This window comes from Eublepharis macularius, chromosome 2 (assembly GCF_028583425.1).
Source record: "Eublepharis macularius isolate TG4126 chromosome 2, MPM_Emac_v1.0, whole genome shotgun sequence".
NCBI classification, from domain to species: Eukaryota; Metazoa; Chordata; class Lepidosauria; order Squamata; family Eublepharidae; genus Eublepharis; species Eublepharis macularius.
In genome coordinates, this window is record NC_072791.1 from 196,138,962 (window position 1) to 196,156,435 (window position 17,474).

The 17,474-nt window shown below is 42.1% G+C and overlaps 1 protein-coding gene across 1 annotated transcript in view; it reads left to right on the forward strand.

Annotated features, from left to right (window-relative positions):
- XIRP2 (xin actin binding repeat containing 2) overlaps positions 1-17,474 on the forward strand; it is a 101,856-nt gene that overhangs the window by 29,889 nt on the left and 54,493 nt on the right. Inside the window, exon 2 of the mRNA XM_054970114.1 lies at positions 6,737-6,897. Coding sequence (XP_054826089.1) covers positions 6,737-6,897 — 161 coding nt within the window. The remainder of the gene's footprint in view (positions 1-6,736; positions 6,898-17,474) is intronic.

Below are 17,474 nucleotides of genomic sequence, written 5' to 3' on the forward strand. Positions count from 1 at the left end.
TGTGTTTCATAGCATTGCTGCACTCTTATATCGGTGCCACCCAAGATCTATGTTTAAGCACTGCTTTTCAGAGTAGCAACAGAAGCTTCTTCAGACACAGTCTCTTTGGAAGGAGCCAGTACATGGCTTTCTCAAAAGGAAAGTTTCTTGTCATATATCAAACCTTATTTAAACAGTCGTAAAATGAAGTATTAGATTTGATTAGAACTGACATTCTGCAAAACAAACCTGGTTTTTAAAGTATGAGAAAGTTACTGCTCAGCTATCTCTGTGTTTTGTGCTGTCAAGTTGCTTCTGACTTATGGTGACCCTATGACTGAAAGACCTCCAGAATGTCCAATCATTAATGAGCTTGCTTAGATCTGGCAAACTGGAGGACGTGGCCTCCTTCATTGAGTCTAGCCATCTCACTTTGGGTCTTACACTTTTTCTACAGCCTTCAATTTTACTAGCAGTATCACCGCCTCCAGAGAGGCTTGCCTTCTCATGATGTGAGCAAAGTACGATAGCTTCAGTTTTGTCATTTTAGCTTCTAAACCTACAAAAAAAGTGGGTCTTATTTTGTTACCTTTCAGATTTAATTCTAGCAGAATGGCAAGCATCAGCAGTTGCCTGTCTCCTGAGTAGAGGTGGGCACAAACCATGGAAAAGCCGAACCATGTGGTTTGTGGTTCATCAAATTTCACGAACCACGAACTTTCATGAACCTGCCCCTGGTTCGTGAACCGGTTCATTTGGTTCATGAAAACGGCACATCCAGGTCAGAAAATCATCACTTCCATGTCAGCAGAAGGTCACTTCTGGGTCAGCAGAAGGTCTGCAGGAAGTCCATCCCCTGTTGCCTAGGAAACTGATTGATTGGCACCAGGCTGTCTGCATTGACGAACCAAAAAACCCTAACCAAACGAACCAGCCTAAAGTTCATGGCGGTTCGTCAGAAATGGGATCTGATGAACCGTGGTGCTTAATTTTGGTTTGTATTTCGGTTCGTGCCCATCTCTACTTGTGAGACAGGCCGTTTCCACACAGCTTACCTTTTGCCGGAACACAGCGTCTTCATGTGTGATTTCGCTTGAGAACATGCTGTTATTGCGTGATTTCGCATGAGAACATGCTGTGTTCCGGCAAAAGGTAAGCAGTGTGGAAACGGCCACAATTTACAAGTACAATCCTAAGCAGAGTTAAACCCTTCTAACTTAAAAGGGGCAATTCTGTTCAGGATAGCATTGTTACTATCTACTTTTCACTGCTGTAGTTCCCATGACTAGGGATGATTTCAAATTTCTCATTCCTGTTGGAGCCATGGCTATTTTTAAGTACAATGAAGATGTTCAAGACGTGGCAGATCTTTAATGAGATCTACAAATTAAGAGATGCCATCACTTCCAGTGATGGCATTAGTATAACTGATTTGCATATGCCACACCCCCTGACATCACCTATTCTAGCTGTTTTGGACCCAATCCTGGCCATTCAGGGCCGAAATTGGGCCAAAATGGCAAAAATGGCTGAAAAGGGGCCCAAAATGGTCAGGATCAGGCCGCTGATGAGCAGGAGGGTGATCTACCACCCGTCAGAGGCCCGATCTGGGCCTTCAGCCCCAATCTAGGCCAAAACGGGCCCAAAATGGCTGAGTCAGGTAGGCTGGGCCACCTGACCTGTGACCTCTTCGGGGAACTGCCGGAACTGCATTCCTGTGCGTTCCCCCTCAAAATGAGCCCTGGCCGTACCTAAGGCATCACCTGTATTGCCATGCCTTTATAGAATTGAAGGCTCTGATACTGATTTGTTCAGCTGGAATGATGGTTTGTAATGTTCAATTGCTCTGGGAACAAGTAAATTTGCAGTCTTGCTTTTGGGAGGGAAGGGAAATTATTTGTTTGGCTGGGATTAAAAGCTAGCTATGGGCAGTAAGAAAGAGGGCTAATGATCAAAAGGCAAAGCAACTCATACAAGTCAGTTGAAGTAGGCAGTATCTTGTTATGGACGTTGGTGGAGTTAACAAGTGGATCAAAGGAGAAGACAGGAAGAAAGTAGGACAGATGCAAAGCATAGCAGAGCTGAGGCTGTTGGCAGGAAGGAAGTAGGCTGGCAAGGGAAGGATACAAAGGAGCATAGGGTCTACCAGAGTAGAAGACCCTAGTGGGAGAGTTATGCCAGCTGTGGCTTCTGCTGTTATTGCGGCATTATGTCTGCAGGACATAATGCAGGACAAGAAGCAGTAGGTGGCAGTGGTGGGTCTGAATTTCAAGTATTGATTTGAAACTAACCAGCCAACAATTTGGCTGCAGGTTCCACTTAGTACCTATCAGGCAATACTCTCCAGAAGCAGAAGTAGTGATGTTCACAAGTGATTTTTCATGAAGGCTATAAAAGAAAGAGAATGCTGCTTCAATCTATAAAGTGCTGAAACTATGTTATGCCTGGTAATCTGTATAAATTAGCTCAGTTACTAGTAAGTAAAATATTCACAAGTGGTTCTTTGCAACCCAAGGTACAACCCCATCTTCAGATATTTACCATTCAGAGGAGTTTTGTTTCATCTGGAACTAGAGTTGTCTCTAGATCTAAAAAAGACTGTCCAGACCCTGGTTCTTTAACAATTCCTATAAAACCAATATCCTCATTCTGTAAAAGGGACAATGGATCTTGAGTTCAGTCAGGTTTTTGATAATGGCCCAAATGCTATCCACCTAAAAAGACATCAACCAAAACAAAATGGCCACGTTCAGTTATAAGAAATACTTCAAAAGTAATATTTAATGCATTCATATAAATTTTTCTTAAATCTTCTTATTCAGCAGAAGTCTGATTAGCCCAGCTTGGCTGGGTCCTGTCAGAGCTTGAGAGCTAAGCAGGGTTGGCCATGGTCAGTACATGGATGAGAGACCACCAAGGAAAACCAGAGCTGTTATGCAGAGGAAGGCAATGACAAACCACCTCTGTCCTTCTCTTGCCTGGCTGGGATAGCCATGAGTCCATTGTAACTGGATGGCACGTTCTTTTTCTTCTTCCTTCTTTTTCTTCGCTCTTAATCACTACACCAAACTGGCTAACTTACAGAAACCCCTGCTGAATTTTTCAAAGTAAAATTGAGCCAGTTTGGTGTAGTGGTTAAGAGCGCGGGACTCTAATTTGGAGAACCTGGTTTGATTCCCCACTCCTCTACTTGAAGCCAGCTGGGTGACCTTGGGTCAGTCACAGCTCTTCGGAGCTCTCTCAGCCCCACCCACCTCACAGGGTGATTATTGTGGTGATAATAATGACATACTTTGTAAACCACTCCGAGTGGGTGTTAAGTTGTCCTGAAGGGTGGTTTATAAATCAAATGTTGTTGTTGTTGTTAAGTCAGCTACAACTTGATGCCATTTTCCACCATGTTCCTCATGTTCTCTATATGGCTGCCCCAAATCCTGTGGACCAGGCATTTTCTGGAAGTTCCATGATTAGAATTTAATAGCCAGATGTGCATGGGCTTAGTTTGAATCAGGGCACTGACAAACTGGGAGAGGGAACTTAAGCCTTCCCCCTGCACCATTTTCCTGACCTGAAATGGCCTGGGGAGCCACCTCAGAAATATGCTGCCAGAAGTAGGAATACATAAAGTACTTAAAATTCTGACTACTATATTAGCTCTGAGGTTAACAAACTTGTATTTGTACTAAATGAAAGCTGTGGTTCATAATTCAAAAAAAAATGAGTGGGTTAAGAGAGGCTGAAAACACTGTAGGGCTCCCAGTAAAAGATGAATGTCATAAATCACGGCGAGACTAACAGTTTCCCAACCTCACACTCCCTACTGTGATCAAAGCCGAACGAACAAACAGCACATGAAACGGGAGGATTTAAAGCAAATTAATATTGAGTACAAATCACTATGACCTTCTCATCTGCAGGCTTTATAGAAAAGGAAGGGAAGTTGCATGTAAACTGGAGTCTGTTTTTGTTGAATATGAAATGTCTTCAATTCTAAGCTTGAACGTGGCTCTGTGTCATACCGCCCACCCCCCTTGCTTCAGCTGTATAGTTGTTAACAGTGTTACATATACAGATCAAATTGTCCTGCACAGTTGTAATGGAGAAGATCGTTTTTGTTAAACATACAAATGCAGATTTTTCTCATCTTCAGGTTAAGAAGATCTCATTGAGTTCCGCCAGGAGCTTTAAAATGTTTAAGTTAAGCTGCAAATAAAGAAAGGATATTATGACAAGGAAATGCTCATATTTGACAGGAATAATTTCATTCATTGCTGCTTGCAAAGAAATCCGCTGACCTGGCTGTAAGGTTAATAGAGGAAACAATGGATGTTTTGCATTTTTACAAGCAATTTTACAGAATTACTGCAGGAACCTCTGGGCAAAGGAGATGTGAGCTCCGACACTGAAATTGTATTTTGCAATGTTTGTGAGTGAGGTCAACATAATTAACGGTTGCTAGGGGTTTCTTTTATTGTAGTACGGCATGCAAAATAATAGTAAATGAATGATGTTTGGAAAGCAACATATTTGTTTATTTACTTAATTATAGCCCACCTTTCTCACTAAGACTTGAGGTGCATTACAACTAAAAACAAGGCAGTAAGGTATGTTCAATCAAAAGTCACTCCCAAGTGACTGTAAACAACATTAGACCACATTGCATTAAAAAGACAGTATAATACAGACCATAAAGCAGGGGTTACAAGATTGGGGAACAGCGCAGCTAAACATGACATTACATGCGATAAACAATGTAATAATGTGGGATTACAGAATTAGAAGACAATACAATAAACACAACATAATATATATAATGAAGCCAGAATTAAATTCCATTCAGATCTTATGGTGGAGGAACGGGCAAAAAGGTAGCATGTGACCTCCTTTATCTTAATTTGAATTTATTATATTGGGCCAATCTGAGCTGATCTATTGAGATTTGTGGATTGGAGTAAGTGCAAGACAATGTGGAGTTACCTGGCTATTGTAGTAGGTTACCAAACATCACCTTCTTGGCCTAACTACAAACTATATAGAGACACAAATCAGTCAGTAAGATAATGGGGTTTTCCAACCCTCTTCCAAAAAGCTTTTCTCCAGCCTAAGCAACCCTCCTCCAACTTGAGCGGCTTTTCCTCCAGTGGAAGAACCACTTAAGTTGAAGGAGTTCTCTTGAGGCTGGAGGAAGGCTTCGAACGTTGCTCAATGGAGTGGTAGAATTAGGGATGTTAAAATATTTGCTAGTTCAGCTCACTTTCCATTTGTCAGTGGTGATCAGACAGCCAATGAATCATCAGACTGTTTAGCCATTTACAACTCCCTGGGATCAGTTGCGAGTAAGTCTGGTAGGCATAGAGGATCCCCCACTCTCACCCTCCACCCCCCTGCCACCACTCACCTGGACAGCCGGGGGGAAAAGCAGGGGAACAAGCCTCTTGGGCATGCTCTCGGGGTGGTACAACAACATCACTCCTGGGAGAGATGTCAATGGAATCCTTCTATTGATTCATAGTTATCTTCTTCTAAGGATAAAACAGGGAACATTGCTGAAACAGTAAAACTTATACATGTTTTGCAAATCTGAAGATTAAAGCCGATTCTCAGGCTAACCTTGTTCAATCGTCTTTTCTGTTATCAGACAAGGCTCTGTGACAGATTTGCAGTCTGAGTGCTGAACAAGGTAAGATGGTCTGCCAAACAGGATCGCTGAACCATTCACAGCATCCCTAGAATATGAGTAGGACATATCTCAACTAGAGATGGGCACAAACCTGAATACGAACTAAAAAAACCCATGAACCAGCGTGGTTCATGGTTTGCGAACCAGTGGTTCGTGGAAGCACGTTTTCATGAACTTCCACGAACTGGTCTACTGGTTTGTTTGGTTCGTTTTAATGGGCAATGACCCTTTCCGTGCTGCTGCAAAGCAGCAGGGAAAGGGGAAGTTTAAATGGCCATTTCCCTGCAGCTTGGAGCAGCGGGGAAATGGCCATTTAAACTTTTTCTGCTGCTTGCAATTGGCAGGTCCCTTTAAACTATCAGCTGGCAGGCGGTAGGGGGGATCCCTGCTGGGGCTGGGGTGTGTGGGCTGGGGTGTGTGGGCTGGGGTGTGTGGGCTGGGGCTGGGGTAAATGGGCTTTGGGTCATTTAAAGGGCCTTTAAACTATCAAATGCCCCTTTCCCTACTGCTGCTAAGTGGCCGGAAAGGGGCATTCAAACCCACGAACCACGAACTGGTTCATGAACTTGCCCCAGTTCATGGGGGTTCGTAGTTCCTGGTTCGTGAAAACTCCACAAAACATGTGGCTCAGTTTTTTTGTGATTTGTGCCCATGTATAATCCAATCCTGGCTGTCTTTGAGAGATAGAGCTTAGTGCGTTCTTGTTTTACTATTTTTTTTTCAAGTAATATTTTCAAATAATATTTTGGAAAAATATTCTTTGTGTACCCCTAGATTTTCCCTCTCCATCAGTCCAATTCTTTTGCCACCAGTTTCCAATTTTTCCACTTGCTGGTTCTGAAATCAAATTATCTGCTGAAGATTTTCTTGATTTGCTTGAGGAGAAAACGTAGATGCCCTGTACCTTGACATAACGCTAACCAACTATACACAACAGCAGCCATGCTACATGGATACCACATAATCTGAAACTGAGTGTAGGAAAGGAAATGGAAAATGCTGATCTTGTGTATTTGCAGTAGAACCTTTACTAAAGAAGGGTCATTTTGCTGACTTCCTGTTGTCCTCATGTTTTAGCTTCTGCTGGCTGTCAAAAATCTGCAAGTGGACTTTCAAAAAGGACTAACCAGAGTGATAAGGTGCCCCTGGAGTGCCAGGAGCTTGTCTCCCTGAAGGAAAGGATGGCCTTGTATCAGGCAGCCGTGACGAAAGTCGAAATCAGCAATGCCTCTGCTAATGTAAGATATCCATATTTTCCATTAAATCATTTTCTCAATGGGCTGGTAGTCTTTGTACTACATATTCATACTGTCAATTGAAGAGGTAATTTGTAACTTTGTATGACAAGTAATAAGGTTCCTTATACTGCAGCTTGCTTTACATCGATGCATCCTGGATTTACACAACAAGAGGGCATTTAGCCAATCCATGACAGACTTTTCACACAACCAAGAAACAGAGTAATACGTTGTCTTACTCCGCCACCTGCCATATCTTGCAAATTTAATTTACAAAAATAAATTAGCCCATCTAGCTGAAGATCACTGTAACACAGCTATAGCTTCAGAATGCTGTTCCTGATGTCCAGAAGAGCCAGATTGGTGTAGAGCAGCAGGACTCTAATCTGGAGAGCCAGGTTTAATTCCCCACTCCTCCGTTTGAAACCAGCTGGGTAACCTTGGGTCAATCACAGTTCTCTCAGAGCTCTCTCAGCCCCACACACCTCACAAGGTAATTGTTGTGAGGATAATAATAACATACTTTGTAAACTGCTCTGAATGGGTGTTAAGTTGTCCTGAAGGGCAATATATACATCAAATGTTGTTGTTGTTGTTGTTGTTAAGATACACAGGCCCAGCCCTTCTGGATCTTAATCTGTGATAACTGGAAGGCATTAAGAACTAGTCATTACTATACTGGATGTAGAAGGAGAGGTTTATTTAGGCCATGCTGGGGGATAACAAATATGATTAGGAGCTAAACTCTTGGGCCTTTCTGTGAAAGTGTAACTAATTCCTAGGGAGGTCAGAGAAAACATAAATTGCTGCCTGTGAAGATAATAATCCAGGTCAGAGGGCTCACAGCTGCATACACACTTGGGTGCCTGTTTTCTGCTCTGCGTTGCTGACTTCATCTCTGCCAGTAAGCGTGCATACTCTGGAATTAATTTGTGCTTAGCTGAGAACTCACACCCACCACACACAGAATGAATGGGGAATGCTTGTACTTTCAGAACTGTGGCCCAGTCTGGTGAAAATTAAACCGAAGTCATAAAAATGTAAGAGGCACATCAGACTAATTCAATTCATTTAAGTCACTAAAGGTAGTGACTTAAATTAAGAATAGTTAAGAGTATGTGAAACAAATTAATAAAATGGAAAATTTATTAGAATCTCGCTCTGGCTAGTGAGATAGCTCCCTGGTGGAAAACACTGACCGTTACTACATAGTGATCAGATGGAGAGGTAGTTATTAAGCTCTTTATGTGCTAGCTTGCTTTTAGGGTTGCCGTGTGTGTGTGTGTGTGTGTGTGTGTGTGTGTGTGTGTGTGTGTGTGTGTGTGTGTGTGTGTGTGTGTGTGTGTGTGTGTGTGTGTGTGAAAGCAGTAGATGGGGGGGGGGATGCAAGGGGAAGTCACGGGGAATGATGTCATTCCTGGCACAGTGTGGATGTAATGGGTTGTGCCATGGTCTGACTGAGTTAAATCAGCCCAGTTTTAACTCAGTTGGCCCCGGTGTGACCCATTACTTCCATGTTGTACTAGGAATGACATCATTCCTGACTCAACACGGGGGATCTCTGGAGAGTGTGGGAGCATGCTTCACCTCCACTGCCACATTCCTGCCACATTCCCTCCCCCCACTGCCGGACAGGTGAGAGGTGGCAGAGGATGGGGGGCGAGGAATCCACCAGGGGACTGGCAAGCCCACTTGCTTTTCATTGATAAATCCTGGATTTACATGGCCAGAAAGCACAGAACTAATCATTCATGATAGGCCTTTCATACTATCAAGTCGTAGAGCAATGCAATATCCTAATCTACCATCTGCCAGCCAGACCCCTTGTAGTTTAATTTGCAGGTATAAGTGCACTGGGATAAGAAAAAGGCAATGGATGCAGGGGTCTCTCAGTCAAAGCTGTTCAAACATATAGTTGCTAAATGATTAAAAGATCTAGACAAGTCCATGTATGAACCGGGTACTACTAGGCAGTATGCAGCTATCTGTTTGCACAATGCCAGTTGAGATATCTCCTATTTTCACTGCCGCCATCTTACTTTTATTGGTAAGCAGTGTTCAGTGGTCCTTGATAATTGCCAGCTCTTGATCTAATCTTTAGAAAAGCACCCAGTCTTTATCAGACACATGGAAGAGAACAGAAGAAAAGGGTAGCGATCCCTAAACATTTTAGCCATAGCCCCTCTCTTGTGATTTCTGGGGAATGCAACAGATGGGTTGCAGTCAGGAATATAACTGCTGTCCCTTGTCCTATATTCTAGTGTCACCAGAACTAAAAGCAGTTTTATCTTCCAACTTATTGGTGTCTCGAAGTGCACCCTACTTTTCACATGTGTGTTGGTCATTCAGTGCCTTAAGGAAAAATAAAACACTGCATTTGCAGGCAACTTTATGATGTTGTTAAAACTTGCCTACCACCTCAGATATTGGGTGTCTGCAACTCCACTGTCAGTCCACGGGCAACCCTACAGGTTTCTCTGCAGTATGCAGATCTTCTCCCCACATGCATCTTTCCATCTATTATGCCAGTAGGCCATTATATTAAAGGCAGTGTGATACTTGACCTTCAAAAGCTGCTTTGAATAGAATTAATTTTAAACTTCAATGCAATATTTATTTTATTTATAGTGCTTTACTACCAAATAATATATTGCCATCTTTTAAAAATTACATAGGTTTAAATAAAAGACCTGACAGGTAATAATGTATATTATATATTACACTGCTGGCCTTTTCCTTTGAGTTCAGAGGTAGCCAATTCTTTTTCCTTCTTGCTGCTCTGCAACACACAAAAGCTATTAGAATTGGCTTAGTCAGTGTAGAAAATGAGGTATATTTGCAATGTTGTCGCTTGACAAACCGAATGCAAAACAGGCAAATGCGAACATTTCTATGCCGGCAGCAGATTTTTAAAAGTGTAATCATAATGATGATGACAAAGAGTGTGCCTTCTTCCCTTTTTGCTAGTTAATCAATGGAAGGGATTGGAGAGGCCTGCAGTACAGCTACAGCTGTCTTCAGCCATAAGAGAAAGCAACAGGAATGTTACAAGATCATTAGGATAAATAGTCGTTCATAATGAAGATGGATGCCCAGGTCCAGGAAGATGTAGGAACAGCGGAAAACTTGAGTCTGCTACTTCATGAGGGGCCAGATAGAGAATCTCTCCAGTGGTGGGCGGTGGCATTCTTTGCCCTGGTATAGCAGCGAGCTCCATACGCAGCCTAACTGATATGCAAACATGACACATTTGGGGCTAAACAACCTATATTTCCCAACTTTTATTTTTAATGACACCTGTAGGGGCCCATTATGAGTGGAATGGAGGACACTTCCCTTTGTGCGTGTCTGTGGATGATACATGAGCCATTTTTCTCTGCACACAATTACTCTCCCAGCTGTTTTTTTACCCTTGGAGGAAACGATGCAGGTTCCCTTCCTCTGTGAGAAGACAAGAACTTTGAAGGAGTGATTTTTAGAGGGGAAATAACTGTCATAGAAGCGGTTAAATATTTCTGCCTCCGTGCCTCCCCTTCCTCCCCTTCTAATTTCTGCTCCTCCCTGCAGCAGGAGGGGAAGTTGCATTGAATGTAGCCAGGTTTTTTACTCAGTCTTGCCCAATTCCCCACCTTACCACAGCCTGCATCCCACATTACTTCGTTACATGCAGTGTAGCCTTCCCAGCATAGCCTTGTTGAGAGGTCAGGATCCCTCATCCCTTTTTCACTAGAAAAAAAGTTGATTGGATCCAACCCATTGACTGTAACTGCACCTATGCAGCCTAATTGAGCACAGGATTGCAGCCACGCAATGGGATGTTGCTCCTGGATTCCCCTCTACACTTAGAAACAAACAAAATTAAAAGCAGCTGTGCCATGTTGTAGACTGAGTGGAGGATGGCCGAGAGATGCCCTTTCCCTTGTGCAGTTTCTGCAATCAAAATCCCTCCCCCCTCCAGTTGCTTTATAGCTAAGATTTAAAATAGAGCAGTTATTAAAACAGAAGACACACTAGGAGAACACACCAAAGAAGAGTACATAAACAGTAGCTTTGCTTTTGATAAAAGAATGTCCATCTTAGTCTCTGACAACATCAGCATGAGAAAGATCAACGGACTCAAACTCTTCAGGCATAGTTAGGGAACAGCTGTCTATATGGCCGACAACAAGCATGAAGGGCAAAATTGTCTTCAGTTCCTGCATCTTTCGCAGGAAACGTCTTTGCTGAGAGGACTATGAAAGCTGTTTAAAATGCTGGACATTGATTTTAATCAGACACAGCAAATTTTAATTGGTGAGACTACGAGTTAAGGGCATAGTTTTTAACTTTCTTTTTTGATGCTATTTTGGTTCTGGCCTGTCTCTGAATAAAGAATGAGCCAGAACATAGTAAAGATGGCCTTTCTGAGGGGAAAAAAAAAACCCTGAGTAACTTACATTTTAATGAACGAAAGCTGCTTTTGTACATTTCCTTCAATATATCAAACACACAGCTATGCCGAGGTTAAAGTAAAATGCAAACTCATTATAGCTGAATACATTAATCAGTTAAAAGTCAAATGCTTAATCAATTAATTACCAAGAGTTGGATTTAACCTACATTTTCACTGGTGACAAAGGGGAGGTGTTCCCTTTCACTACCAACAAATGCTATGCTGGCGATCATGGGGGCTGCATGGACAAAAGTCGTGTGGGGCAGGGAAAATAGTAAGGAGGGGGACTGGGTGAAACTGAAATAAAAATTCTTTAGTCAATTGACAGCCCAGATCACTGGGTTGGATCCCGCAGTCTGTCAACAATCATAACATTTTCCTACCTTCTCCTACTTCCAGCAGTCCTTTCTGACTAGAGTTTATTCCCAGGGTCATGGGACCCATGAGGTCTAAAGGCCACGTGGGTGGGAAAGCTGAAGTGAAGAAAGGAATGAAACCACCCTTTTTGTTTTTGCCATCACTGAAGTGCCTCTGATGACAGGATAGATTGTGCCCCTTCCTGCATCGTCTTCACCCACATCTCGGTGGGTCCCACAATTCTGTGAATATTTTATGTATGTATTTATTTATTTCATTTTTTTAAAAAAATATTTCATCTATTCCCCATCTTTCTCCCCAACAGGGACCCAAAGTAGCTCACATCATTCTCCTCTCCTCCATTTTCTCCTTACAACAACCCTGTAGGGTAAACTAGGCTGTATGACTTGACCAAGGCTTCCATGGCAGAGTCCATGGCAGAATCGAACTGGGTCACCCAGATCCTACCATACTTTCCAAGGTCTGAAGATACTACTGGTGGGGAGGCAACGTAGAAAAGTTCCTTGATCCTTGCATCTGCAGATCTTGGGATCCAACCCAGAAGTATCACCATGTAGTTCAACATGCATGGGAAGGGGCAAACTGAGGGAATGCTAGATGGGACAGCAAAGCCTTCACCTGCGTTGAAGAAAGTGATAGAAACAGACAAACAAACGGACAAACAAATATCCCTGGTGGGGGAGTTACATAATTTTGGAGCCATATGTGAAAGGGCTGTAAGCAAGTGTCATGTGGTCCCTCACCCCTTTTTGTTCTTAGGAATGGATTGGGGTTTCCTATCTGGTTAGTTAATGCTGACTACCAGGGCTTTTTTTCTGGGAAAAGAGGTGGTGGAATTCAGTGGATGGCCCTCGGAGAAAATGGTCACATGGCTCGTGGCCCTGCCCCCTAATCTCCAGACAGAGGGGAGTTTAGATTGCCCTCCGCGCCACTTGGCTCGGAGGGCAATCTAAACTCCCCTCTGTCTGGAGATCAGGGGGCGGGGCCACCAGCCATGTGACCATTTTCAAGAGGTTCCGGAACTCCGTTCCACCGCGTTCCAGCTGAAAAAAAGCCCTGCTGACTACTATTTCAAATCCATAGATATGGTTGGTTGGAAAGGTCAGGCCACAGCAACCTTGCTGAAGCCAAGCAGGTTTCAGTCTGATCAGTCCATTCTTGGAATCTTAAGCATTTCACCTTGAGTTCTCTGAGAGAAGAAAAGTGGGATATATATGTAGTAAATAAAATTAATTTTCTGTTACATTTTTTCATTGGGAAGAGATTGTACTGGGCTTTTTTTTTTTAGAGAGAGATTTTCTATAATTAAAAAGGGAACTTAATGGAAACCTGTAATCTCTCTTCAAATGGAAGAACTATATTAAGCATCTGAGATACCTATGCATTATAAATTAACTGAATATTGAATGTGTGGTGCCATTTAAGGACTCAGGGCTTAGTCAAATCAAATGCTGAAATCAGTGCTTGAATAGGGTATCTGAAAGGACAGGAAATATTTGCCAATGGCCTTTACATAAGTAACATTCAACAGAAAGCTTAAAGTATGTCAGATTAAAATTGCCCACCACAAATCACTGAAAATTCACTGACTCGTGCTAGGCTGGCATGAAATGGCCACTTGCTAATATAACTGGCTCTTCACATTTGCTCTGCCGAAACATAAATCTTCAAACATAACTTCATGTCTTTTGCATCCTTTGGAAAGCAATGCTGTTTTGTTAGGACATGCCTAGTTGCTCCACAGATATATGTAGCAGCTACCCAAAACGACTTGGACATTTCAAAGAAATTACATTCCCCACTGACTTGCTAGTTGCTATAGTGTCCTTAGAAATATGTCAGATCCAAGAGTCTTTGGCTGTTTAGCACCCTGTTGTGAAAACCTTATTATAAAGAATGCAACAAAAGTCTCAATTCTAAGAGGAAGGTGGGGTGGGGGGGCTTGACTTTTGCCTTATAGTTTCCAAAACGGGACAAACTTACACTGCAATATTTTCATTGGCAACAGAAAATAGGCTGCGTTGGGGGGGGGCAGAATTCTTCTGGATGTTGTATCGGGCTAGCAAGGAACGGATGTTAGGAATATTGTCGAAGGCTTTCACGGCCGGAGAACGATGGCTGTTGTGGGTTTTCCGGGCTGTATTGCCGTGGTCTTGGCATTGTAGTTCCTGACGTTTCGCCAGCAGCTGTGGCTGGCATCTTCAGAGGTGTAGCACCAAAAGACAGAGATCTCTCAGTGTCACTGAGAGATGACACTGAGAGGTGACACTGAGAGATCTCTGTCTTTTGGTGCTACACCTCTGAAGATGCCAGCCACAGCTGCTGGCGAAACGTCAGGAACTACAATGCCAAGACCATGGCAATACAGCCCGGAAAACCCACAACAGCCATCGTTAGGAATATTGTTGAACAAGGGAGGTTAACATACAACATTGTAAATAAACTTATCATCTGAAAAGAAGATATATTTGTGAGTCAGTTCTCCGGACTTGGAGCTCTGAAGTCCTTTGAGTGAAAATATTCTGGTCCAAAACATATTTTTGTCCTGCAAAATCCCACAATGAAGTCTGAAAATACATTATTTCCCTGCAATTCTAAAAAAAAAAAAATCAAGAGTACAATGGACATTTGTAATGTGGGCTTTCATCTATTTTTCATAGTTTTAATATACAGGGATGCAAGGTCTAAATGTGTGTATTTATCAAAGGGGTATTACAAGAATAAAACAGATGCTTCACTGAGTCTACTCTTTGTTGTTACCAAACAATAGAACAGCGTGCAAGAAACAAATGAAATGAATATATCTACAGCCAAAGTACATGAGAAAGATTTGGGTCCAGTAGCAACTTAAAGACCAATTAGATTTATTCCAGAGTATGAGCTTTCAAGAGTCAAAGTTCTCTTTTTCAGATACGTTTAGAAGCAGAAGTATGTTGGGGTTTATCCCGCCAGGAGGTGGGAGGGATATTTAAAGTAAGCATGTAAGGTATAATATTACTGTAATTAGCTTGATAGAGTTGGGATGTGAAAAGCAGAAAATCAGCTTCTGGGGTCTGAATGAATTTATTTATTTGCAATCAGAGACCATTACAATGGCAAGCTTCTGGGGTCAGAGAAGAATCCAATGTCCCTATTAAGCCCTTGTCCATTGTTCCAAGTTTAGAATAATTTCAGCTTTGACGTTTTTCTGCTTGAGAACTGCTTCTCTGACAGTGCAATCCTAAACAGAGTTACTCCAGTCTAAACCCATTTATTTCAATTAGTTTAGACTGGGGTAATTCTGCTTAGGCTTTCATTGTCAGGTCAGCCATGGAATGTCCCAGAAGATTAAAATGTTCTTACACTGGTTTTTGAATGTTGTGATTTTTGATATCAGATTTATGTCCATTTACTCTTTTGTGAAGGGACTGACCTGTTTGTCCAATATAGAGTTGAAGGGCATTGATGGCATATATAACGTTGGAAGATGAACAAGTCTGAGATGGTATAGCTGGTATCGTTAGGCCCAGTGATTATGTTGTTGGCATCTTGGTTTATTGCAGGCTCTGGTCCCCAGAGGTCATGATCAAGTTAGGAGGTGCAGTGAGGAGTTGTTTAAGGTTGCGGGGAGGGCTGCCTGGGAGCAATAAAAGGTTTGCTTCCCAATGCCTGTGAGAGAGCAGTATCCTTGTCCAGCACAGGTTGCATGTGTTGAACTGGTTTGAGGTCAGAACTCGACATGACTACCAGTGGTGTTCTGCTATTGGGCTTATCTTGTAGCAAGTCACCCCTTGGTATCATTCTGGCTTTGTTGATCTGTTTTCTTACTATATCCCATGGGCATTGTAATTCCAGAAATCTCTGTAGTAGATCCTGCAGATGAGAGTCTCTGCCAGAGGAACTGGAGCAGATATGGATGTAGGATAGAGCTTGGCAGTAGACAATGGATTGTTTGATGTGTTTGGGATGATGACTGGAGGCATATAGATATGTTTGGCAATTAGTAGGCTTTTGGTATAAGGTGTTTTTTATACTTCGATCATGTATTTGCACCATGGTGCCTATAAAATATATTTCTTGAGAGGACTGATTCATGGTCAGGTTGATGGAGGGTTGGAAGTTGCCGAAAGCCTGGTGTAATGTCTCCAATTCTTCTTTCCCATGTGTCCAGATGATAAAAATGCATCAATGAATCTCAAGTACAAAACAGATGTTAATGGTTGGGAGCTGAGGAAGAGCTGCTCCAAATCAGCCATGAAAATGTCAGCATATTGTGGTGCCAAGTGGGTGTCCATGGCTGTGCCATTGATCTGAAGGAATAAAATGTCACCAAATCTGAAGTAGTTGTGGGTGAGGATAAACTGGCAGAGCTTGGTAGCAAGATCAGCTGTGGTGTTGTCGGAGACGGTGTTCCTAATATAGTCCATCTTTGTGGTGGGTGTTGGTATATAGAGATTCAACATCCATGGTGGTCAAAATAGTGTTATCTGGAAGATTGTCAATAGATTGTATCCTCTTAGAAAGTCTGTGGTGTCATGCGTATCACTGGGGGCATCGATGGAATAGGGTCTGAGAATGGAGTCCCTGTATCCAGACACCTCTACAGTCATGGAATTACACACTGAAAGAAATGCAGCCCAACAGCCCCTGAAGAAAAATGGAGAAGGGATCCTTATATTCAGGGGCATCTCCAAGGTGTGGACTTCATCAGCTCAAGTAGATCATTCAGTAACAGTTTGATTCTGCCATGTATGAGGCAGGATATATGTGAATCTTTCTCTGTGCAACAGAACCAATCCACATATAGATCCAGGAGACAGAGGCTGTTACATGTGGAGAAAACAAGAAGCAGGTGAGAGATTCTATACTGCCAAGTAGAGGCAGAGAAAGACTAAACACCGAAGATGACAGGACAGTTTTTGAAAACAATAACCAGTTTTTTTAAATTATAAAGTTACCTAATCGTACACTTGCTCTCCTGCTTCCTCCATTCACAAGAAGCTAGGTGCACCAATGACTCATCTGAGTTAAACAAAGGACGGGTTTATAGGCAATGGGGACATCTTAACTGTCAGTCGTAATTCTACCTGTAATTTAGTTTTTATTTATTTAAAACCAATTGCTCTCAAAAATACTATATGATAATGTTACTAGTTAGACAAAACAAAGAACATTTATTGGTGGTGGTGATTCGTTATAATTAGAACTAAGTAACATCCAGATGCATTAAAGATGGCCAGTATCTGGAATGGGAGGTTTTCAGGATCTCTCACTAGAATCTCCAGTTTCCAATATGTTGACTGAGGGGTGGCTTTTAACTTGCTTTGTGACTTTGTATCAGTGCCTGAATACAGTTCTTCCCAAACACCAAGTGAGGTCTACATTATTGCACTAATCCTTTAGCATTATGGAAGAGGCCTTTGAGACCTCACATGGTGGTTTTGAAACAAGATTAATTTATAGCTATATAACAACAGACTCTCTTCCTCGTCTCTGAACACCTGATGGTATAAAGTTGTTAATGGCACTGAAGAAGCTGCGGATTAGGGGATTGTGAAGACTGCTTATTGTTAGCATGCCTTTAATCTTTTAAATCAATGAGGTAATAATACCACAGTGAGCTTCTGAGAATGAAATCTCGATAATGTATAGCCATTCATATTTTGCTTACTGTATTTTACTAATAGATTTGCTTTATTATAAGTTTGTCACAATTTATTAAGAAACATATGTGAATGAGATGCTGTTGGAATAAAATTAAGGAAGTTGACCCAGGAAGTGGTTGGCA